At 41.5% G+C, this 26,279-nt stretch overlaps 1 protein-coding gene across 1 annotated transcript in view; it reads right to left on the reverse strand.

Annotated features, from left to right (window-relative positions):
* LOC126354625 (solute carrier family 22 member 7-like) overlaps positions 1-22,068 on the reverse strand; it is a 110,469-nt gene extending 88,401 nt beyond the window's left edge. The window contains exons 1-2 of the mRNA XM_050004392.1: positions 21,920-22,068; positions 21,160-21,407 (exon numbers count right to left, since the gene is read on the reverse strand). Coding sequence (XP_049860349.1) covers positions 21,160-21,407; positions 21,920-21,934 — 263 coding nt within the window. The 5' untranslated portion in view covers positions 21,935-22,068. The remainder of the gene's footprint in view (positions 1-21,159; positions 21,408-21,919) is intronic.
* Between the last annotated feature and the right edge of the window lie 4,211 nt (positions 22,069-26,279).

Here is a 26,279-nt window from a genome sequence, read left to right on the forward strand (position 1 = left end):
TGAAATAAATGTGCTGTAATTGAATTCCTTTTGCTATTAATTAGCTAGATAGGTAACCTCAGGCACTCTTTATGGATTCCTCAGGGCCATAAGCCACACTTATAAACTGAAGTGCCAAATAAACTAATATGGTTCAAATGGTTCTTAGCATTATGAGACTTAACATCTGAGATCATCAGTCCCCTAGAATTAAAACTACTTAAACCTAACTAACTTAAGGACATCACACAAAATCCATGTCCAAGGCAGGATTCAAACCTGCGACCGTGGCAACAGCGTGGTTCCGGATTGAAGCGCCTAGAACCGCTCGGCCACGTTGGCCGGCAGACTAATATGGACATGCGTGTTCAAATATGGAGATACTCAAACAGGCAGATTACGACGGTACGGTCGGCAACGTCTATATAAGACAACAAGTGTTGACACAGTTGTTAGACCGTTCACTGCTGCTACAATTGCAGGTTATCAAGTTTTAAGTGACTTTGAAAGTGGAGTTTTGTCGGCCGACGAGCGATCGGACACAGCATCTCCGGGGTAGCGATTAAGTGGACATTTTCCAGTACGGCCATTTCACTAACGTACCACGAAGATCAGGAATCCGGTAAAACATCAAATCTCCGACAGCCGGCCGGGGTTGCCGAGCGGTTCTAGGCGCTACAGTCTGGAACCGCGCGACCGCTTCGGTCGCAGGTTCGAATCCTGCCTCGGGCATAGATATCTGTGCTGTCATTATGTTATTTAGGTTTAAGTAGTTCTAAGTTCTAGGAGACTGATGACCGCAATGTAGTTCTAAGTTCTAGGGGACTGATGGCCTCAGAAGTTAAGTCCCATAGTGCTCAGAGCCATTTCAACCAACCAAATCTCCGACATCGCTGGGGCCGGAAAAAGATCTTGCAAAACCGGGACCACGGACAACTGAAGAGAATCGTTCAACGTGACAGAAGTGCAACCCTTTCGCAAATTGCTGCAGAATTCAATTCTAAGTTATCAACAAGTGTGAGCGTGCGAACCAATCAAAGAAACATAATCGATAAGGGCTTTTGGAGCCGAAAGCCCACTCGTGTACCCTTGATGACCGCACGACACAAAACTTGGCGCCTCGCCTGGGCCAGTCATTACCGACATTGGACTGTTGATGACTGGAAATATGTTGCCTGGTAGAATGTGTCTCATTTCAAATTGCATCGAGAGGATGGACGTATAGAGGTATGGAGACAAAATGTGAATCCGTGGACTGTGCATGACAGCGGGGGACTGTTCAAGCTGGTGGGGGCTCTGTAATGGTGAAGGGCGTATGCTCTTGGAGTGATATCGGACACCTAATACGTCTAGATACGACTCTGACACGTGAAATGTACGTCAGTATCCTGTCTGATCAAGTCCATGGTACATTCCGAAGAACTTGGGCAATTTCAGCAGGACAATGTGACACCTCAAACATGCCTGGCCACCAAACACCCCAGATATAAACTTTATTCAACATATCTCGGAAGCCTTGCAACGTGCTGTCCAGTAGAGATACCCACCCCCTCGTACTTTTACGGATATATGTACAGCCCTGCAGGATTCATGGTGTCAGTTCCCTCTAGCACTGCTTCAGACATTAGTCGAGTCGATGCCACATCGTGTTACGGCACTTCTATATGCTCGCGGGAGCCCTATACAATACTACGAAAATGTATCAGTTGCTTTGGTTCTTCAGTGTATACGAAGCACTTTCCTTTCAACAAATTCGTGCACCAATTCCAGTTTATCTTGTGTCATCTTACAGTGGATACCTTGTATTTAGCTTACCCTACTCACACATGTAATTTAACATTAAAAGATGTGTTTCAATTATCTTACGCTGCCAGGATTATTTATTCTCTATCATCAGATACTTTTTAGCTAACTGAGCCGGCTGGAGTAGTTTTCTCTTCGTATAATCTCCCAATTACTATACGCATCTAAAAAAAGTTATGCTTCACCCCGGTTGCCAAAAGTCCTGAAGATAGACGTTGACTGTGGGTATTACATCACAGACACAATCCCTTTGACTGTTCAGAGATGTCACTATACCCGCCCAAAGATGTAAACAATCATGCATGAGCAGCGCCTATTAGACGGACGAGGTCCGACAGCCGATCAGTTCCAGTCATCCCACCAGGGTGGAAGTACATGGCTTGTGTTCTCTGTAGGTCAACCAAGCCTAAACGGTCAGTACCACGATTCGACCGCGTCCGCATTACTACTTGTTCCAGGAAGGGCTCTCAACAAGAAAAGTGTCCAGGCGTCTCGGAGTGAACCAAAGCGATGTTGCTCGGACATGGAGGAGATACGGAGAGACCGAAACTGTCAATGACATGCCTCACTGAGGCCGTCCAAGAGCTACTACTGCAGTGGATGACAGCTACCTACGGATTATGGCTCGGAGGAGCCCTGACAGCAACGCCACCATGTTGAATAATGCTTTTCGTGCAGCCACAGGACGTCGTGTTATTACTCAAACTGCACGCAATGGGCGGCATGATGCTCAACTGAATTCCTGACGTCCATAGCGGAGCTCGTCTTTGCAACCACGACATCGTGCAGCACGGTACAGATGGGCCCAACAACATGCCGAATGGACCGCTCAGGATTGGCATCGCGTTCTCCTCATCGATGAGTGTCACATATGCGTTCAACCAGATGTTCGTCGGAGACGCGTTTGGAGGCAACCCGGTCAGTTTGTACGCCTTAGACACAGTGTCCAGCGAGTGCAACAAGGTGGAGGTTCTCTGCTGTTTAGGGGTGGCATTATGTGTTGCCGACGTACGCCGCTGGTGATCATGGAAGGCGCTGTAACGGTTTTACGATACGTGAATGCCATCCTCTGACCAGCAGTGCTAACGTATCGGCAACATATTGGCGAGGCATTCGTCTTCATGAACGACAATTCGCGCCCCCCATCGTGCACATCTTGTGAATGTCTTCCTTCACGATAACAACATCGTTTGACTAGAGTGGCCAGCATGATCTCCAGACATAAATACTATCGAGCGTACCTGGGATAGATTGAAAATGGCTATTTATGGATGACGTAACCCACCAACCACTCTGAAGGATCCAAATCGCCGTGAGGAGTGGGACAATCTGGACCAACAGTGCCTTGATGAACTATGGGATACTATGCCACAACGAATACAGGCACGCATCAATGCAAGAGGACGTGCTACTGGGTATTAGAGGTACCGGTGTGTACAAAAATGGCTCTGAGCACTATGGGACGTAACAGCTGAGATCATCAGTCCCCTAGAGCTTAGAACGCACAGCCATGCCCGAGGCAGGATTCGAACCTGCGACCGTAGCAGTCGCGTGGTTCCGGACTGAAGCGCCTAGAACCACTCGTCCACCGAGGCCGGCCCGGTGTGTATGGAAATCTGACCACCACCTCTTAAGATCTCTGTGTATGGTGGTACAACATCGAATGTGTGGTTTTCATGAGGAATAAAATGGAGAGAAATAATGTTTATGTTGATCTCTATTCCAATTTTCTGTACTGGTTCCGGACGTGATGCAAACCATTTTTTGATGTGTGTATTAGGTACATTTCATAGTTCGTCACCATCTTATAGGTTCATTGCTCAGCAACTTCTGTCCATAGCTGCTCACGACAATAGCACGCCATCAGGCGACCACTTCCTACAGTTCCAAGAAACTCATTCCCACATGCCGAACCGTCACCTATCCTTTGTTAAAGGCCTTTATGACAATGAGTTACACCAATTTCGGCCCGTGCCGTCGTTAGAATGATTCCCTATGTGCCTCCGTGTATACACGGTCATGCAATAAGATATACAACGTTGTTCATTCAGAATAAGTTTATTTGTTAGAACTAAAGATCACAACCAGAAATACATCAGAGAAGTAAACTTCTTTGCTAAGGTCGTTAATAATAGCCTTTATTCTCGATGAAAGTATTATAATCTTCAGATCAGCAAAGCATTTCTGCAGTGTGACTACGCAAAACAAATGTAATACACAGTATCAGGTACAACATAAAAGAAAAAGCCATAAAAATAACAAAACTCGATATAATGTTTCGCATCTGTCTTAAAACTGCAGCAAAACTATTCTGTCTCATGAACTAACAGGTACACAACAGGCTAGAAGACTATATACACAGTTATTCACCAAATACATGTGTCTTACGTCACTCGCTACAGATTACATCACGGCTGCCAGGGAGTCGCTCAACTGGCAGGCGGTGACCAATAGCAGACAGGCGTTGAAAACAGGACCGTCAAGTGTCGCTAATGTGATATGTATTTCGTATTAAAAATCATTTATGTGATTACATTTCAGTATTCTAGCTAAAACATTGACAAAAATAAATCTAAAAACGTGTTTACAAATTTCTTACCAAGTATTAGTTGAGACAGACTCTAAAAAATTATTCTTATTGCGTTAATAACGAAATGTACCTATGTAGGACCTGTATTAGTATTTGGAACAGCTACCGCTGACTGATACAAGGTATATTAGTCAATAGGATTAGACAAATTACAAAAACCCCAGACACATATACAAAGCCTTTAAAAGTATTTGTAAAAATTTGAAATTTTTTTTTACAAATCTTAAAGATGCACGGATTACCATTACAATTTGGGCTTCTACAGTGTTATTAAAGTGTCAGCGTAAGCTGTGGTTACATCCAATGTAATGACGATGTACTCAAATAATAATACGTTAAAAATTTTACTAAAAATGCGAAAAATATAGTTATTAGCTGGCCTTACAAAAAGTAGTTTGAGTAATCTCAATTAAGTAGCACTGCAATCTGTGGTTACCTCTGAAGTAACAACAATGCACTCAAATGGTAACATAGTAAAAATAAAATAAACAATACAAATAACTTTTTAAATAGTTATTTATAATGATGCAGAGATATAGTTCAAATGGTTCAAATGGCTCTGAGCACTATGGGACAAAACATCTGTGGTCATCAGTCCCCTAGAACTTAGAACTACTTAAACCTAACTAACCGAAGGACATCACACACATCCATGCCCGAGGCAGGATTCTAACCTGCGACCGCAGCAGTCGCGCGGTTCCGGATTGAAGCGCCTAGAACCGCTCGGCCATCGCGGCAGCCAGAGTTATCAGCAATGGTAATACATGTCTTTTGGGAAACCTTCCATGCTACAGAAGATCCTGAGCGAAACCCGTGTGAGTCGAAAAGGAATAATTACAGCAACAGTGGTAACATACTTACTTCAGCGTGGTAGTAGTAGATCGATCATCTGATCACTTGCTTCAGAGAGACATTCTGTCCATACACTGTAATAATTACAGTGTATGGACAGAATAAATGTAATTATTACATTCTAGTGTGAATGCTAATATGCGGAAGAGCTCTGAATGCATGTTTAACATTTATTGGCACATAAGTATTGATTGCAGAAGCTAAAAATTAATTCTTACAGCGCTCATTACGCAATGTAGGTATGTATTCTGAATCAATATTTTGTGCAGCTATCACAATTGATATACCTATGATTATTTAATCCAGTGTTTAGTAATTTATGACATCCACAGATACAATTACACAGCCATAAAAAATCACAAAATCTTTAAGCACATTCGTCATTCACTCCTGCAGCTGCAGAGGTAATGTTACACATAGTCACTTACGAAACGGTGTACGCTGCCGTTATTGTGTGTGACAATCCTATATGATCACATAATAGAATGAAAAATAAAAGAACCTTTCAAACATTTTTTTTTAAGAGGTGGAGGTATAGTTACAAGCTAGGGTTACACAAAGTCATTTAGGTAGCTGTCGGCGCTGCGGTTCCATCCAAGTGAACACGATGTGAAAAGAAACTACGGTAAGACTGGCAGCACACATAACTCAACGTGGGAGCAGTAGACAGACGATGTGATGGCCCACACTGTAGTCACAGTCCATGCTCACAATCTTTCCCTATGGGTATTTCACTTAAAAATACAACTACCACTATAATAAGATGATAGGACTAAGTCAACGAGTAACAGCAAGCTGACACAAACGGCAAAGTTCTAGGTAGTAAAAATTTAGGTCATTTGGTAATGCTCGATTACTTTGTAATGTTAAAGGTATCATGAGCAGTGTTTTTATTTTATTATTTGAGTACATAAGATAGTCTCAGACCGTAACGGCAGCGTACACCGTTGCTCAAATCACTTTGTGGCTGTCCGGTATGTAACACACCTCCACAGTTTTCGGGGTGTAAAACAAATTTGTGCAAAGTATTTTATGGGTGTTTGGTAGCTGTGTAATTCTATATAAGGTTTTTTTTTAAAATTAATAAACGTTATATTAAGTAATAGGCTGTACATTAGTTCTGGTAACTGCACTCAATATTTATCCAGACTCTGTCTAGGTACATTGCGTAATGTGTGCTATAAAAATAAATATTTAGCTCCTAAATTCAATAATTATTTGATAACAATGTTTTAAATTCACTTTGAGGAACCTAGCACGTATTAACATTCACACTGAAATGTAATTATGGTGCCGGCCGGTGTGGCCAATCGGTTCTAGGCGCTTCAGTCTGGAACCACGCGATCGCTACAGTCGCAGGTTCGAATCATGCCTCGGGCATGGATGTGTGTAATGTCCTTAGGTTAGTTAGGTTTAAGTAGTTCTACGTTCTAGGGGACTGATGACCTCAGATGTTAAGTCCCATAGTGATCAGAGCAATTTGAACCATTTTGTAATTATGGTGCATGGATAAACTGCATCTTTGAAGTACGTGGCCTCACCGTCGATCTACGGCCACCTCCCTGAACTAAGTGTGTCGCCATTACTGCTGTAATTATTCCTCCTTGGCTTACGTAGCTTTCATTCAGGTTTTTATGTTGTATGGATGGCTACCCATGTGTAAGCCGTGCTGATATATATATTCGAATACATTGTTGTTGTAGATGTAACCACAGCTTACGCTGCTATATAAATGAAATTGTATACCCAGTTTACCCAAATGACTTTATGTAAGCCCAGCTGCTAATTGTAGTTTCACATTTTTGCAATAAAATTTTTTGCTCAGTTATTATTTGAGTTTATCGTTGTGTCCTCAGATGTAGCCACTGACTACAATGCTGCTTTAATGACATTGTAGAAGCCCAGATAGTAATCATAACATGTAGACTTTTTCGGTAGGTGTTTTGATTAATTAAAACTTCCCGGCTAAGAAGTGGTTGTCGAACAGCAGAAATTCTTCCTCCTGACGTTTCGTTGCCAACTGCGGGCACATCTTCCGATGTGAGTCGACGACTAGCTGTAGACCCGGTTACGTTGAGCGCATAGAGGATGCCCCCACTCGCCATGTGCTCACGTGCCGTTGAGGGTAAAACTCTCTGACCAAAGTGAGTACTCTCGATTAAAGGTAATCGATTATCAAATTGCTGGTACAAAGTCGACCGCCATATCTTACCTGTCTTTCCGCCCCTTTCTTTTCTGTTAAAATTATTCTGATGTTTATAAATCTCCATCGCTACTTTGTACATACACTCCTGGAAATGGAAAAAAGAACACATTGACACCGGTGTGTCAGACCCACCATACTTGCTCCCGACACTGCGAGAGGGCTGTACAAGCAATGATCACACGCACGGCACAGGGGACACACCAGGAACCACGGTGTTGGCCGTCGAATGGCGCTAGCTGCGCAGCATTTGTGCACCGCCGCCGTCAGTGTCAGCCCGTTTGCCGTGTCATATGGAGCTCCATCGCAGTCTTTAACACTGGTAGCATGCCGCGACAGCGTGGACGTGAACCGTATGTGCAGTTGACGGACTTTGAGCGAGGGCGTATAGTGGGCATGCGGGAGGCCGGGTGGACGTACCGCCGAATTGCTCAACACGTGGGGCGTGAGGTCTCCACAGTACATCGATGTTGTCGCCAGTGGTCGGCGGAAGGTGCACGTGCCCGTCGACCTGGGACCGGACCGTAGCGACGCACGGATGCACGCCAAGACCGTAGGATCCTACGCAGTGCCGTAGGGGACCGCACCGCCACTTCCCAGCAAATTAGGGACACTGTTGCTCCTGGGGTATTGCCGAGGACCATTCGCAACCGTCTCCATGAAGGTGGGCTACGGTCCCGCACACCGTTAGGCCGTCTTCCGCTCACGCCCCAACATCGTGCAGCCCGCCTCCAGTGGTGTCGCGACAGGCGTGAATGGAGGGATGAATGGAGACGTGTCGTCTTCAGCGATGAGAGTCGCTTCTGCCTTGGTGCCAATGATGGTCGTATGTGTGTTTGGCGCCGTGCAGGTGAGCGCCACAATCAGGACTGCGTACGACCGAGTCACACAGGGCCAACACCCGGCATCATGGTGTGGGGAGCGATCTCCTACACTGGCCGTACACCTCTGGTGATCGTCGAGGGGACACTGAATAGTGCACGGTACATCCAAACCGTCATCGAACCCATCGGCAAGGGAACTTGCTGTTCCAACAGGACAATGCACGTCCGCATGTATCCCGTGCCACCCAACGTGCTCTAGAAGGTGTAAGTCAACTACCCTGCCCAGCAAGATCTCCGGATCTGTCCCCCACTGAGCATGTTTGGGACTGGATGAAGCGTCGTCTCACGCGGTCTGCATTTCCAGCACGAACGCTGGTCCAACTGAGGCGCCAGGTGGAAATGGCATGGCAAGCCGTTCCACAGGACTACATCCAGCATCTCTACGATCGTCTCCATGGGAGAATAGCAGCCTGCATTGCTGCGAAGGGTGGATATACACTGTACTAGTGCCGACATTGTGCATGCTCTGTTGCCTGTGTGTATGTGCCTGTGGTTCTGTCAGTGTGATCATGTGATGTATCTGACCCCAGGAATGTGTCAATAAAGTTTCCCCTTCCTGGGACAATGAGTTCACGGTATTCTTATTTCAATTTCCAGGAGGGTATGTGTATGTGTATATGTATAATAATGCGATGTATTAGCTAGCACTCTCGTTTCACAGAATTTTATTTCATGTTCATCTTCTTCGAGAACATCTTCCGCAGCACAATATTTGTCAGTGTTTCCCAGACGACAGTTTCTTTTCTGTTCGGTTGGCGCGTCTTAACAGTTTTTAAGTTGTTATAATATAAACCTTCCCACAAATACATGGAATTTTTTACTGCAGGGGTTGTAAAAGGGTGGGTGTAAAGACTGTTTCAACCGTAAAAACTGTCTCAACTCGAAACTTGGCCAGAAATTTCCCAATACGGCCGCAATATTGTGGATAAATGGAAGGAAAACTTTCGCAACTGACGGTTGTTGTTGTGGTATGTCTTCGTACACTTTTCTTCTGGGATGGAGTGCTCGATCTGTCCCATTATCAGTGTATTCATTTTTCTTAAAAGCTGTTAACAAATGATGTAGTTCCTCTTACAGATAAACTGGTTCACAGATTTTAGTAGACCTATTAGACGATCTCGTTCAAACTCAGTGAATTGCTGTGCATGGCGTCTTTGTCATCTTAAAAGATATTATTGTCTACCACCAGCTCGACACGTCCAATCTCAAAGGTAACTAACGCTCACTACCGTTACGTCTTATGTTTAAAGGAAACCTGATTGGCGTCCTGACATTGGCGCTACCAGCGCCACTCTTAAGTGACGCGCAAAATTTTAATAGAGATCATCTTTCACATGTACAAACACGCCAACCAACTTTCGTTTAACTCGCATAACTGTTTCTTGGTTTCGTCATTTCTTTCCGTCAGTATATTTACAACATGTCTTGTACAAGTTGCTTACGTCGTTTTGCTCGATTTTCTCAAAATTATTCTGCTTGATATCCGTAAAAGGTTCTTACCGAAAGGCATGAACGACTCAGTTCAATTTCGTGGTGAAAATGTTCCTATGCTCCATCTCTTGAGGAACGTTTTCTTCGAATTTAACTAGTTTATTCTGTTAGTAAGCTACTATGCCAGCAGTAATCTTCATAACGTTGAGGACCACAAGGACCCGGCAAGCTGAAGATGTTCTAAGAACAAAACAAATCTAAGCACAAGAAATGCGCCATCATACAGCTGAGGCGGTTTTCACTGATCGTTAAAAATATGTTCTCAGATGGCTCTGCCCAGGATTCTGAAAACCGACTGCTCTCCGTAATCAAAATACAAGCTGAACGAAATTAACCGAAAAATGGTTCAAATGGCTCTGAGCACTATGGGACTTAACATCTGAGGTCATCAGTCCCCTAGAACTTAGAACTACTTAAACATAACTAACCTAAGGACATCACACACATCGATGCTCGAGGCAGGATTCGAACCTGCGAGCTTCCAGACTGAAACGCTTAGAACCACTTTTTTTTAAATCTCATTTTGTTCGTTTTCGTTCGTTGTATCTGCTCGGGGCGGACGTCGCAAGACACCCGTTTCAGTTAGTCGCTGACCCAGTAACTCAGTTTTTTTTTTTTTTTATTATTATTATTACAGAGGGCAGATAACGCTCTGACCAAACACGCTGAGTTACCGTGCAGGCGGTGGCCACACTGGCCGGCCGAAAATTGACTGTTAGTCTACGTTGTGTGACTCTCTGTTCATCCTCATAAGTGACGAATTTCAACACGTGTTTTCTTGTTACTTGTTTAGCTAGAAAAGTGTGGCGTTTAACTCATATCAGTACACGTAAGTGGAAGCGTGGGACAGGCTCAACGAAGGAGGAGATTAACGAGACCTTTGCGAAAGAGCAGCGGGGCGCTATCGCGAAGGAAATTCTTTAGGCAGTCGGCGTAATGTGCGACGAAATTGCTTTGTGGCAGACAGTGCCATTAAGCTAGGAACAAGGTTACCAGTCTTCAGTAAAGTGAAAAACTAGTTGCACTGTTGAAGTTGAATGATACGGTTATTCACAAGCTCTCACTACTGTTGTTGTTGTTTTGGTCTTTTTGCTGTTGTTGCTGCTAATAATACTATTGTTGCTGTCTAATTTGGAACACATGACAAGTTTTCCATTAGTGTCCAGACTTACTGATCTCCAGTGAACAGGCGAGCAAGCCCGACCTTTTCTAGTTACAAAATTATTTCAGGGAAGTGCTACAACGACTGGAAGGTATGAGATACTAAGTGAAGATGTCGTAAATGACAGGAAAACACGAAGGGGCTCTGGAGTAGCGAGTACAAAACATTATACACTAATTATATGAACGCGTGGTGTCTGTTCTTTCGGACATGTGCGATAACGCTGTGTCGCGGATGGTGCAGTGGTTATCGCACCTTCCGTGTTGGAATCCCGGTCTGGCATACATCTTCATTCATCATTGCTGATTCCACGTAATGTCCCGATGCATCTGACATCAGTAATCCATTAACGTTTCTCCCCCCACCCCCCCTATACCTGCAATTTACGTACAATAATACTCACAATTTCTACAAAACCAGCACGAGAGAAAGGGGAACTTCTTACGAATCGTCAAGCGCGTTTTCCCTGGTAATTCGGCAGATTTTCGCAATTTTGTTTTCGCTTTGTGTAGCTGGAGTCAGTCCAGTGCCGACAGAAAGCGTCGATATGTTTCCCCATTGCGAACAAAATTATATTTAAATCATAATTTTTCGTGCCTGTTCGATCGTATGCTGTCAGATTAGTTTGTGCCGATAGTGGTTTCTTCGATATGTGTTAACTTGGACAGTAAAACACGAAGAATAATTAGTAGTCCAGCAGCTACCCTGCAGCGCTGCACAAACCATGCGGTAGCAATCAATCGGGTCAGGTCAGTGTTGTCGTTCCTGGAGTACTGGCTGTTCTCCGAGTTCTACTGTTTCTGTTAATGCATATACAGAAAACAAATACCCCACTAGACTAATGCGGGACTGTTCAATCGAATATCCACTTTAAAAGTCATTTTGTTTGTAACGGGAAACAAACCGACACTTTCTGTTGACACTGATAGTCACAAGAAGGGTCTGACGAGCTGTAATTGTTTGGGCTGACCTCAGCTACACGATGCAGAAAAGAAAGTGCAAATATTAGCCAAAACACCAGAGAAGAAACCAGGGCGACTCTTAGGAGACTACCAGTGTAAAGGCAAAGCAAAAATTCATAAACCTTGAAACAAGTAGATTTTGTAAAGTCAGCACATAGAAATCAGTGCTTACAAATTAATACTGAAAAATAGCGTAGTTCATTTTTAACTTTAAATGTACATAGATCCTCAATGGATCAGACCACAAGAATAAGTAGTAAATAGTGCAAGGTAATTCCAAAGTAGTTTTCCCAATAGATTTCGATACACGAAATGCTCTGTAAAAATTATTTGCATCCTACAGTTTAACGTCAGCGTCCATCCCAAAGTGGGTTGAGAAAGACAATTGAACGCTTGTTGGTAAAGTTTTCTTTGTCTAACAAGTAAGCTCAAACCAGCAAGTGAGTTGTGTACACAGTTACAAAAACTCTGTCTGATCATCAGGCACAGTTATGATGATTAAAACGTTACCTTACAGCACAGGTTCCCCTCTGTGAAAATTACTTATATTAAATAACGGCTCTAGGACATACGTTTCCGAAAACAGTTCACTAGCGGTAACGTGACAAAAATTTATAGTGAGCAAAATACTGACATCTGTTCTATGATAAATTCACATCATAACTCGAAAGTACGTAGTTCTCTTTGTCATAAAATAATCAGAAAGGCATCAAACAGGCAAGGAACAGTAGTTGCATTAAAGTATCCTAGGAAAAGACGTAAAGATCCTACAACAGTTTCACGCCATAAATATTACCCAAGATTACAAAGAAAAGTTATCAAAACTGATGTAATATGCACATTGTTTCATAAATATGTAATTACGAACCAGACTTAAGTCTATATGCAATAGTGAAACGGGAGACAGGATAAAAGGTCATACAACAGGTTAACATAAGTAGTGTCTTACATGGACGGTCTCTTAATGACTGGTAACAGGCAGGAGTTACTTTTATTAGTCAATTATTTAACTATAGTAAAAAATATATGCGAAAAACAGTTCAAGGAGAAAAACAGCAGTATGTTGAAAAATCTGCGATTGTCTCACTCACTTCCTCTCCTAAATTATGAAAATCATACATCCCCTTAAAAGCAAAAGCTCATCTGGTTTTAATGCCGATACTAAGTACTAACGACTAGTTCCCACGCAATATGTGGTGCCTTTTCTGAAATATGTAATGCATCACTCACTCCCCCCCCCCCATGAACCATGGACCTTGCCGTTGGTGGGGAGGCTTGCGTGCCTCAGCGATACAGATGGCCGTACCGTAGGTGCAACCACAACGGAGGGGTATCTGTTGAGAGGCCAGCCAAACGTGTGGTTCCTGAAGAGGGGCAGCAGCCTTTTCAGTAGTTGCAGGGGCAACAGTCTGGATGATTGACTAATCTAGCCTTGCAACATTAACCAAAACGGCCTTGCTGTGCTGGTACTGCGAACGGCTGAAAGCAAGGGGAAACTACAGCCGTAATTTTTCCCGAGGACATGCAGCTTTACTGTATGATTAAATGATGATGGCATCCTCTTGGGTAAAATATTCCGGAGGTAAAATAGTCCCCCATTCGGTTCTCCGGGCGGGGACTACTCAGGAGGATGTCGTTATCAGGAGAAACAAAACTGGCGTTCTACGGATCGGAGCGTGGAATGTCAGATCCCTTAATCGGGCAGGTAGGTTAAAAAATTTAAAAAGGGAAATGGATAGGTTAAAGTTAGATATAGTGGGAATTGGTGAAGTTCGGTGGCAGGAGGAACAAGACTTCTGGTCAGGTGACTACAGGGTTATAAACACAAAATCAAATAGGGGTAATGCAGGAGTAGGTTTAACAATGAATAGGAAAATAGGAATGCGGGTAAGCTACTACAAACAGCATAGTGAACGCATTATTGTGGCCAAGATAGATACGAAGCCCACACCTACTACAGTAGTACAAGTTGTTATGCCAACTAGCTCTGCAGATGATGAAGAAATTGAAGAAATGTACGATGAAATAAAAGAAATTATTCAGATAGTGAAGGGAGACGAAAATTTAATAGTAATGGGTGACTGGAATTCGAGTGTAGGAAAAGGGAGAGAAGGAAACATAGTAGGTGAATATGGATTGGGGCTAAGAAATGAAAGAGGAAGCCGCCTAGTAGAATTTTGCACAGAGCACAACTTAATCATAGCTAACACTTGGTTTAAAAATCATGAAAGAAGGTTGTATACGTGGAAGAACCCTGGAGATACTAAAAGGTATCAAATAGATTATATAATGGTAAGACAGAGATTTAGGAACCAGGTTTTAAGTTGTAAGACATTTCCAGGGGCAGATGTGGACTCTGACCACAATCTATTGGTTATGACCTGTAGATTAAAACTGAAGAAACTGCAAAAATGTGAGAAATTAAGGAGATGGGACCTGGATAAACTGAAAGAACCAGAGGTTGTACAGAGTTTCAGAGAGAGCATAAGGGAACAATTGACAGGAATAGGGGAAAGAAATACAGTAGAAGAAGAATGGGTAGCTCTGAGGGATGTAGTAGTGAAGGCAGCAGAGGATAAAGTAGGTACAAAGACGAGGGCTGCTAGAAATCCTTGGGTAACAGAAGAAATATTGAATTTAATTGATGAAAGGAGAAAATATAAAAATGCAGTAAATGAAGCAGGCAAAAAGGAATACAAACGTCTCAAAAATGAGATCGACAGGAAGTGCAAAATGGCTAAACAGGGATGGCTAGAGGACAAATGTAAGGATGTAGAAGCTTATCTCACTAGGGGTAAGATAGATACTGCCTACAGGAAAATTAAAGAGACCTTTGGAGAGAAGAGAACCACGTGTATGAATATCAAGAGCTCAGATGGCAGCCCAGTTCTAAGCAAAGAAGGGAAGGCAGAAAGGTGGAAGGAGTATATAGAAGGTTTATACAAGGGCGATGTACTTGAGGACAATATTATGGAAATAGAAGAGGATGTAGATGAAGACTAAATGGGAGATACGATACTGCGTGAAGAGTTTGACAGAGCACTGAAAGACCTGAGTCGAAACAAGGCCCCCGGAGTAGACAACATTCCATTAGAACTACTGACGGCCTTGGGAGAGCCAGTCATGACAAAACTCTATCAGCTGGTGAGCAAGATGTATGAGACAGGCGAAATACCCTCAGACTTCAAGAAGAATATAATAATTCCAATCCCAAAGAAAGCAGGTGCTGACAGATGTGAAAATTACCGAACTATCAGTTTAATAAGCCACGGCTGCAAAATACTAACGCGAATTCTTTACAGACGAATGGAAAAACTGGTAGATGCAGACCTCGGGGAGGATCAGTTTGGATTCCGTCGAAATGTTGGAACACGTGAGGCAATACTGAGCTTACGAATTATCTTAGAAGAAAGATTAAGGTAGGGCAAACCTACGTTTCTAGCATTTGTAGACTTAGAGAAAGCTTTTGACAATGTTGACTGGAATACTCTTTTTCAAATTCTAAAGGTGGCAGGGGTAAAATACAGGGAGCGAAAGGCTATTTATAATTTGTACAGAAACCAGATGGCAGTAATAAGAGTCGAGGGGCATGAAACGGAAGCAGTGGTTGGGAAAGGAGTGAGACAGGGTTGTAGCCTCTCCCCGATGTTATTCAATCTGTATATTGAGCAAGCAGTAAAGGAAACAAAAGAAAAATTTGGAGTAGGTATTAAAATTCATGGAGACGAAGTAAAAACTTTGAGGTTCGCCGATGACATTGTAATTCTGTCAGAGACGGCAAAGGACTTGGAAGAGCAGTTGAACGGAATGGACAGTGTCTTGAAAGGAGGATATAAGATGAACATTAACAAAAGCAAAATGAGGATAATGGAATGTAGTCAAATTCAATCGGGTGATGCTGAGGGAATTAGATTAGGAAATGAGACACTTAAAGTAGTAAAGGAGTTTTGCTATTTAGGAAGTAAAATAACTGATGATGATCGAAGTAGAGAGGATATAAAATGTAGACTGGCAATGGCAAGGAAAACGTTTCTGAAGAAGAGAAATTTGTTAACATCGAATATAGATTTATGTATCAGGAAGTCGTTTCTGAAAGTATTTGTTTGGAGTGTAGCCATGTATGGAAGTGAAACATGGACGATTACTAGTTTGGACAAGAAGAGAATAGAAGCTTTCGAAATGTGGTGCTACAGAAGAATACTGAAGATAAGGTGGATAGATCACGTAACTAATGAGGAGGTACTGAATAGGATTGGGGAGAAGAGAAGTTTGTGGCACAACTTGACTAGAAGAAGGGATCGGTTGGTAGGACATGTTTTGAGGCATCAAGGGATCACAAATTTAGCATTGGAGGGCAGCGTGGAGGGTAAAAATCGTAGAGGGAGACCGAGAGATGAGTACACTAAGCAGATTCAGAAGGATGTAGGTTGCAGTAGGTACTGGGAGATGAAGCAGCTTGCACAGGATAGAGTAGCATGGAGAGCTGCATCAAACCAGTATCAGGACTGAAGACAACAACAACAACAACAACATCACTCACTCAGGGCATTTGTCCAGAGAGATTGCATACGCCGTAGCTAAACAGCTTTATAAGAAAGATGATTGGAGAGATGTTAATAACTACCGACTTCTACCGCTATTGGCATCACGTTTACAATATAATTGAGGTCATGTACTCTAGAGCAGTATCCAACTTGAACAACTATAATATCCTCAGCAGATCACTGGATTCCAGAAGAGGTGTTCGACTAAGAGTGGCATTTGCATGATCACTCACCAAGCAGTATCAACTTAAAGAACAAAATAGCACCGTCCAGTATTTTCTGTTAACTATCTAAGGCATTTGACTGTGTGATTCACAATTTCCTCCAACATAAACGACGAATTTGTGGAACCGACCGTACAGTCAACCAATAGATTACGTTATACCTACCGAAAGAACCCAGGAAGGCGTACTTCTTCAAGCAATTTAAGAAGGAAAGGTTGGATCATCTGATGGGGCCAGAAGTTACTTTCGGGATTTAACAATGCTCTTAGGCCCTCCACTGTTATTCATATTGATAAAGGAGCTTCCATCTAATGCACAATATTCAGAATTAGTTATTTTAGCAGATGACACTAGCAATGTGATCATTCCAAACATACATGTAGCAACAGAAGAAACGAAAAATAATATTCTGGAAAGTTTAGTGAATGGTTTTCTATAAATGGTGTCACTCTCAGTTTGAAAGAGACACAAAATATTCAGTTCTACACGTCTATAGGTAGTACACCTATTACAAATGTGATACGTGGGAAGGAAAATATGCCCTTGCTAATGGATCGTAAGGCTTAAACTAATCTAGGACCACTTGCATATGGTTTTGAAGAACTCATAAATGAAATCACAGCTGAGCATTTACTGCAAATTAAATCCAATGCAATTGCTATGCATTTTCTCCCAATAGCACTCTCACAAATTTTCACACTCTGTGACTCACCAAAGTGTCTACATTGTACAAATTTAGAAATTACGTCTGATAATATTCTCAAATTTATAGTATATCACTGAAAATCTTGGAGAACTGTTCGACCACATTTACACTTTAAATAATTGAAAATCTTGGAGAGAGACAAGTCATTAGGTAAACATAGTTTGTGAATTTTCTTTCAATAGTGTCCTGTGGGATAATATTAGATGATAGTTTTCGCTGAGCCCTACAGAACGAATTTATCAATAAGAACAGTGCTCGTGTCTTACACCATATCGGATGTTGTCTGTGTCGTGCCTTCCCTTTTCCAATCCCAGTTAGTATTTTAGCACTACTTCACTAGCTTTACAAGTGCTGCCAATGCATGAAACAAATATTTATCTCCGCAGGCATTCGCTTTCCGTTGAATTTCTAACAAAATTTAATAATGGGCTCACTTTACTTGCGTGCCACATTTCTGAGTCTTGTGGCAAACTTGTCAGACAGAGGATCTCATTATTCATTTTACAGTGCATAGTATCGAAACAAGGCCCCGGGAATAGACAACATTCCATTAGAACTACTGACGGCCTTGGGAGAGCCATCCCTGACAAAACTCTACCATCTGGTGAGGAAGATGTATTAGACAGACTTCAAGAAGAATATAATAATTTCAGTCCCAAAAAAAGCAGATGTTGACAGATGTGAAAATTATAGAACTATCAGTTTAATAAGTCACAGCTGCAAAATACTAACGCGAAATCTTTACAGACGAATGGAAACACTGGTAGAAGCCGACTTCAGGGATGATCAGTTTGGATTCCGTAGAAATGTTGGAACTCGTGAGGCAATATTGACCCTACGAATTATCTTAGAAGAAAGATTAAGGAAAGTCAAACCTACGTTTCTAGCATTTGTAGACTTAGAGAAAGCTTTTGACATTGTTGACTGGAATACTGTCTTTCAAATTCTGAAGGTGGAAGGGAGCGGAAGGCTATTTACAATTTGTATAGAAAGCAGATGGCAGTTACAAGAATAAAGGGACATGAAAGGGAAGCAGTGGTTGGAAAGGGAGTGAAAGAGGGCTGTAGCGTCTCCTCGATGCTATCCAATCTGTATATTGAGCAAGTAGTAAAGGAAACAAAAGAAATTTTTTAGTAGGGATTAAAATCCATTGAGAATACATAAAAACTTTGAGGTTTGCCGATGACTTTGTAATTCTATCACAGATAACAAAGGACTTGGAACAGCAGTTGAACGGAATGCACAGTGCTTTGAAAGGAGGGTATAAGATGAACATCAACAAAAGCAAAACCAGGATAATGGAATGTAGTCGAATTACGTCGTGTGATGCTGAGGGAATTAGATTAGGAAATGAGACACTTAAAGTAGTAAATGAGTTTTGCTATTTTGGGAGCAAAATAACTGATGATGGTCGAAGTAGAGAGGACATAATATGTAGACTGGTAATGGCAAGGAAAGCGTCTCTGAATAAGTGAAATTTGTTAACATCGAATATAGATTTAAGTGTCAGGAAATCGTTTCTGAAAGTATTTGCATGGAGTGTAGCTATGTATGGAAGTGAAACATGGACGATAAATAGTTTGGACAAGAAGAGAATAGAAGCTTTCTCAATGTGGTGCTTCAGAAGAATGCTGAAGATTAGATGGGTAGATCACATAACTAATGAGGAAGTATCGAATAGGATTGGGGAGAAAAGAAGTTTGTGGCACAACTTGACTAGAAAAAGGGATCGGTTGGTAGGACATGTTCTGACGCATCAAGGGATCACAAATTTAGTATTAGAGGGAAACGTGGAGGGTAAAACTCGTAGGGGGAGACCAAGAGATGAATACACTAAGCAGATTCAGAAGGATGTAGTCTGCAGTAGGTACTGGAAGATGAAGAAGCTTGCACAGGACCTCTGTCCATGGAGAGCTGCATCAAGTCCTAAGACTGGTTTGAGTCCTTAGAGAGCTTTGGAGAATAGGGCAGGGGGGATAGACAATATTTCATCAGAATTTACAAAGTAGTTGAGGGAAGCGCCAAAGAATGGCTGTTCACGTAGGATGTATGAATCTGGTGATATACCATCTGACTTTCAGGAAAACATATCCACACACTTCTGAAGACTGCAAGACCTTACAGATACGTGTGTTATCTCACAATTAGGTCAACAGTTCATGCATCCAGGTTTCTGACAAGAATAATATAAGGAAGAATGGGAAAGAAAATTAACAATGTGTCAAAGACGCTCAGTTGGATTTGGGAAAGGTAAAGGCACCAGCGTGGCAATTCTGACGTTTCGGTTGAAAATGGAAGCAAGACAAAAGAAATATCAAGACACGTTTATAGGATTTGTAGACCTGGAAAAAGTGTTCGACAATGTCAAATGGTAATAGATGTTCAAAATTCTGATAAGGATAAGATATAGGGAGACACGAGTGGATATACAATATGTACAAGAGCCAAGATGGATTGAAAAGAAAAGTTCAGGAGTGGAATTCAAATTCAAGGCGGAAGGATATCAGTGATACGATTAGATGGTGACACTGCTATCCTGAGTGTAAATGAAAAATTACATGGTCTGCTAAATGGAATGAACTATCTAGTGAGTACAGTATATGGATTGAGAGCAAATCGAAGAATGATGAAAGTAATGAGAAGTAGCAGAAATGGAAACAGCGATAAACTTAACATCAGGATTTACGGTCACAAAGCAGATGAAGTAAACGAATTCTACTATACAGCAAAATAGCCAATGGCAGTTGGAGAACGGATAACATCAAAAGTGACTTAGCACAGGCAAAAAGGGCATTTCCGGTGAGGAGATAAGTGCATTAGCAAGAAACATAGGCCTTAATTTGAGCAAGTTGTTTCTGAGAATGTATGTTTGGAGCACAGCATTGTATTGTAGTGAAACATGGACCGTGGGATAACTGGAACAGAAGAGAATTAATGCATTTGAGACCAATCTTGAAAATTAGGTGGACAGATAAGATATGGAATGAGGAGGTTCTGCGCAGACTCTGAGAAGAAAACAATATGTGGAAAACACTAACAAGAAGAAGGGACAAGATGATATGGCATCTGCTAACATATCAGGAAATAGGTTCCATGATACTGGAGGTAGATGTAGAGGGTAAAAAGTGTAGAGGAAGAAAGAGATTGGAATACATCCAGCAAATAACTGATTACGTAGGTTGCAAGTGATGCTCTGAGATGAAGAGGTTAGCGCACAACAGGAATTCGTAGTGGATCACGTGAAACCACTCAAAAGACCGATAACTTGGAAAGAAAAATAGGAAGAAAATAGCTGTCTTGGCTGCGGTTTTGGATAGCGCCATTTTGACACGTGCAGTGTGCCTTAACCGTTGTGGTGAGCAAACATTTACAGTCTTAGCCCTTTCAGAAATGCTTCCGGCCCTGCCCCGAAAGCCAATGACCACGCCCATTTGGACGTGAGATAATTTGAACTGTTCTTTGCATTGCAACAAAGTCTGTACTGTTTTCCTCATGCCCCTACATGCATTACATATCTAACACTGCTAGTGCTGCCACCTGCAATCTGCGAGTGGTTGTTGCATGTTGACGTCGAACATAGGTTGTGGTCAGATTAATATGAAGCACCGTGAATTTCAGTGTGTAATTTTGTCATTGACTAACTAAACACCCCAAAAGTTTCAAAATATTGCATGTTACTCTTATTATACCATTCAACAGTACCTTTTTCCATATACTAGCAACAAGCGTTTAACTAAATAAAATGTTGTATTTACTTGCCTTGGTATTGTAAGATTTTTCCACATTTCCAGGGTTAAATTTGTGTTTTCCATTCCTGGAACATGGCACCAGTGTTCAGGTACTGTCAGGGCAATTATCTTGGCGTATGAAGACATTGTTGAAAAGAATATTGCGATGACATTGAAGACAATGTTCATTTGTATTTGGAACTTCCCATCACTTCCAAGATCTTCTATTATATCTTCAAATCTAACATTTTCGTTAATCATGTTGTGTCTAGCTGTATCCTGAAATTCGACATATTCTCCATATAGAATGTTGGTATTTATTTTCCCCCATGAATTCCAGCAAGTAGGAGCATTAAAGCAAATTAAATTATGTTGCGGTTACATAAGAGTCTTGTACGAAATACTTCTTAATATTTTACAATAAATGGGATGCAACAGAAAAAACTCCTACAACATGTAAGGGTGACGTGTTCCCGCTTCTTGTTGTTAACTATGGCTAAAACACAAACATCTTTTCGAGTGAGCTTTTTCTAGCAAGAGAGTCTTTTACATTTATGTGACATAAGTAGTGCATTCTCTGATAACCAGCTTCAAGAAGTAAGTCACAAATATTTTCGCATAAGAAGTAACCAAAGAAAACGTAGCAGAAGTACGAGTAATCACACTAAACGGAAAACTGTCTTAGATCTCCTTCTCCTGTTATGTATCATACAAAAGTCGTTATTATCTACAGGTGATGTCGGCATATACGACAGGTGTATCATCACATCACAACCAGAATTATTGCTTACTTTGCACTCTGCCATTACGCGGTGTTTCTTGCGGTGTTTTGCACAAAGCGTCGTGCACACCGGAGGACCGGATGACTTCTGTGAAACTCCTCGCTAACTGCTGTCAGCAAGCCAAACTGCCCAACGTGCATTCTAACCGTGTCACGTACAGCGAAAACTGGAGTGATATCAGCCATTACATAGAAACCTACAACCATGTGTTTCCGTTAACACGAAGATAATGGTGACAGTGTAGTTAGGCACTGCTTAATGGTCTGTCTTTCACTTCTTTCACGACCCAGACGCCAATCCGTATTTCTGATAACATACAATGGCTTTGCGAGGGACTGTTTCCTATCCAAGAGACATGGTTGTTGATTCAGTGACACTCTCTTGAAATAGGTACGTACGCAAGGCGGAACATACGTACTGCTTTTCCAACATATCTTTGAGATATTAACGCTGAAATCCAGAAAATAACGTAAAATGTCAGCCGCTCGTGGTCTCGTGGTAGCATTCTCGCTTCCCGAGCACCGATTCCCGGTGAGGACAGGGATTTTCACGTGCCCGAAATGAGTGGGTGTCGTTGTGTCGTCATCATCATCATTCATCCTCATTACAGTCGATGGAAGGCAACGGCAAATCACCTCCACTAGGACCTTGCCTAGTATGGCGGTGCGGATCTCCCGTATCGTTCCCCTACGCTCTTCCAAGAAATATGGGACTGCATTTCATTCAATATAAAAATGACAGTTTTTAATATCTTTGAATTTTATGATCAATTATCATAGAAAAAATAGCCTGCACCAAGAAAAATGCAAGATTTCAACAATTCTGAAAATATTAAATGCTTTCTCCAGTACGTCACCTATTTATCAGCCTTCACTAAAATGGTAGTACATTTTTTTCCTACATCCATCCGTCATGCTTTCTTCCGTTATTTTCCTTAATTTATAATTTTTATAGGCAGAAGCGTACCTTCAGTTAGGTTCACCTCCAACTAGTCTCTTAAACTCACCCGAGAACTAACTTGTGGTTTAATTTCTCATCCATGGAGATAATTAAATCCGTTTTGGTTTAGTCTTTTAGCATGATTCGTCTTCTTCTGTGAAGAGACCTGTTACTTCCACAAATGTATTTTAAATCTCTTTTGTTTCTTGTCGGCTATTATATCTTATGAAAATCATATTTCTGTATCTCACATATTCCTGTTTTCTCCATTTATCACTATCCATCATTTACTTCTGTGCGAATTGCAGTCTCGAAGCAAGGACGATAGGATTTTGGATGCCCAGAATATGGACGACTACGTTATACTTGGAACCTTAGGACGAATGGGTCAAAAATGGGACAGAAATTCGGCTGCTTTGTTTTCTAAGGATTTCATCGCAGCATTCGTCTTAATCAGTTTCGGGAAAATCGGAAAACCTTGTAAGGTAAACGGTATGCTGTCGTACATTGGCCCATGTTCAAGTTTGAAGATGTGGGAGGTATTTACCTCAGCTGAGGCTGGCCACTGCGGTCAGTGACGAAAGGGTGGTCATTCAAAGATGGTGCGCTCTGGCTGATAGAAGAAGTGGTCAGAGGCAGGTAAGCCACAAAAGCGGATGGACGAGGGAACATCTGACTGGAAATGTGCCAGGAAGAAAGTGTGGAACGTGTTTATTGGCGGTGACAGCCACAGGTTCGAAAATGGCGACATTCAAACATCCCTTAATTGATAATAATTCGATGTTTTATTGCAGCACAAATACAGATGCACCAGCGTATTCACATCACCTAGACAAATCTACAGGTATATTGATACTGTATATGTCTCAAAAACTATAGGCATTGTATGTTGACAGCAAATGATTAGTGTTACACTGACCAATGAAAATTAATAATTACTGAATGCCAGATGACAGCCTAGCACAACAGCTGTCATTTATGAATGCCTCACATTTATATCTATTTTTAATGAGCTATTACTATTTTACACCTTTATTACGAAAGTGTGTCAGATCATCGTATCCTCCACAGTCATACAGTAAATGAGTGCAGCAATGCAAGTCTCATGTCGCACTACGCACTATCATAGTACATTTGTTAAGACTGATACTATCTAATTTAACTAAACAATCACTTACTAGCTGAAATGTTCATCGACAAGTGGGAGGCTGATTTTCTAAAGACAGAACCACTGGCTAAACCTGTTGTGTATTGTTACAGATATGTATGTGGAATGCTTCCAATAGCCAAATTTGTGGAAAATATGAACCAGTGGCACACTAACACAAAGGTCAGCGTGGAGATGGGGGGCCCAGCACATATTTCCTGAACATTAGCTTAAAGATAGACTATAACCGTAAAATTAAATTTACCGAAATGATCCCTCCGCTGTCACTTTCTCACAACATTCTACAGTCTACAAACATGCAGTTTCCATCACATGATCCACCGTCTCCTTTCTATCACTATGTCCCAAGACGACTTTGACCAGGAACTTAACAAAATTAAAACAATAGCCCCAAATAATGAATTTGACTCCAAAAACATTGATAAATTTTAGGTAAAAAGATGAAGACGCAAGCCACGTCGCTACTGTCCCCATTGACAAACACAAACAAACTGGAAAATAAATGGTGCAGATTACGTTTTATAGGGAAAACATCAAATAGCATAAATAACTTCTTGAAGGCAAAGGGTTTCTCTGTGTTTTTCTATGTACCTTAGACAATAAGTAGTTTCTTGTTCATTGCAAAAGACAAACAAACAGCTATAACGAAAAGTTAGATTTATGAAACCACATGTCATGAGTGTCGGTCTTCCTGTATTGGACAGACAGGTAGGTCAATCTGTACCAGGCTTAAAGAACACAACAGAAGCTGCTGTTCGAAGAAGCTTTATTCAGCCTTGGGAGAACATTGCCTGAACAATAAGCACAAATACACAATAGATGTACAAGTCCTACACACAGAGGATAAGGGGGCAAACTCAACCAATCAGAAATTTTAGAAATTAAAAGACAGATGTGTATATCCCCACACCGATTATTAAAAGAGGAAACCCATTTCAATTATTCACCTCTTTTAGATGAGATAACAACCCCAGGATAGAAACAAAACTTTGGGTCCCAGTCCATTGGAGTTAAAAAGCTCTTGGCGATGCATAAGGTTAGTCCGGTCACTGTGGTGTAATTGTTGAATGTGTAATAACGTATGTAATTTGGTAAAAAGCGTAATTGACGTAATTGTACAGTAAGCTATGGATCGGTACCTTAAGAAGTTGAGATACTTATCTTTGACTTGTCGTCATGTTTATCCTTGCATGATCATATTCGGAAATCAGTAATGTACTTTAAAATGGGCTTATAACCCGAAACCTAAGTTGTGCAACAACATTAACAATAAAACTGAGAAACAAGATAAAAACAATATTTGTTTAGTTAATTTACAATGTTTTACCAAAACCCAAAGTTGATTCAATTGAAATATTTAACTTATTTAAAGTAAAGCTGGTTTGTAATTAAAAACAACTATAATTTAAAAACCGTGCAATTTCCATAGGATGTGATGCTATCTGCAGATTCAACGTGAGAAGACGCTTCACTAGAACAGACGATAACCATTTATTTCATATATTCTAAATGTTTTACCACGGTTGTTATAAGCACGAATCCGCTAGTTACTTGATAAATTATTTATGTGTAAACTTTTGTAAATGTTGTTTATTGCTTGATATAAACAGAACGGTAAACTAAAGAGATGTTACTTAAAACATATGAGAAATTTGCATATTCCTTGATAATCAAGTGGTAGCCCATTTATACACTGTTTGACAGTTACTAAGGAACATAGACATTGTTGAACAAGAAAAATCACAGGCAATGACGGACGACATGAAACAAAGTACACACACTCATCAAAATAAGTTTTGCATCATTCCGGTTCCCAGAACTCCTAAAGACAGACGTTGACGCCTTTTAGACGAAAGGGGTCCGACAGCTGATCAGTTCCAGTCATTCCACCAGGAAGGAGGTATACGGCTCGTGTTTGCAGTTCAACCATGCCTAGACCGTCAAAACCGCGGTTCGGTCCCGTCCGCATCGTTACTTTGCACCAGGAAGGGCTCGCAACAAGAGTAGTGTCCAAACGTCTCAGATCGAACCAAAGCGATGTTATTCGGACATGGAGGAGATACAGAGACAGGAACTGTCTATGACATGTCTCACTCAGGCCACCCAAGGGCTACTACTGCAGTGGATGACCGCTACCTGCCGATTATGGCTCGGACGAAAAAAATGTTCAAATTTGTGGGAAATCTTATGGGACTTAACTGCTAAGCTCATCGTTCCCTAAGCCTACACACTACTTAACCTAAATCATCCTTAGGACAAACA

The sequence above is a fragment of the Schistocerca gregaria genome, chromosome 3, assembly GCF_023897955.1.
Source record: "Schistocerca gregaria isolate iqSchGreg1 chromosome 3, iqSchGreg1.2, whole genome shotgun sequence".
Classification (NCBI taxonomy): domain Eukaryota; kingdom Metazoa; phylum Arthropoda; class Insecta; order Orthoptera; family Acrididae; genus Schistocerca; species Schistocerca gregaria.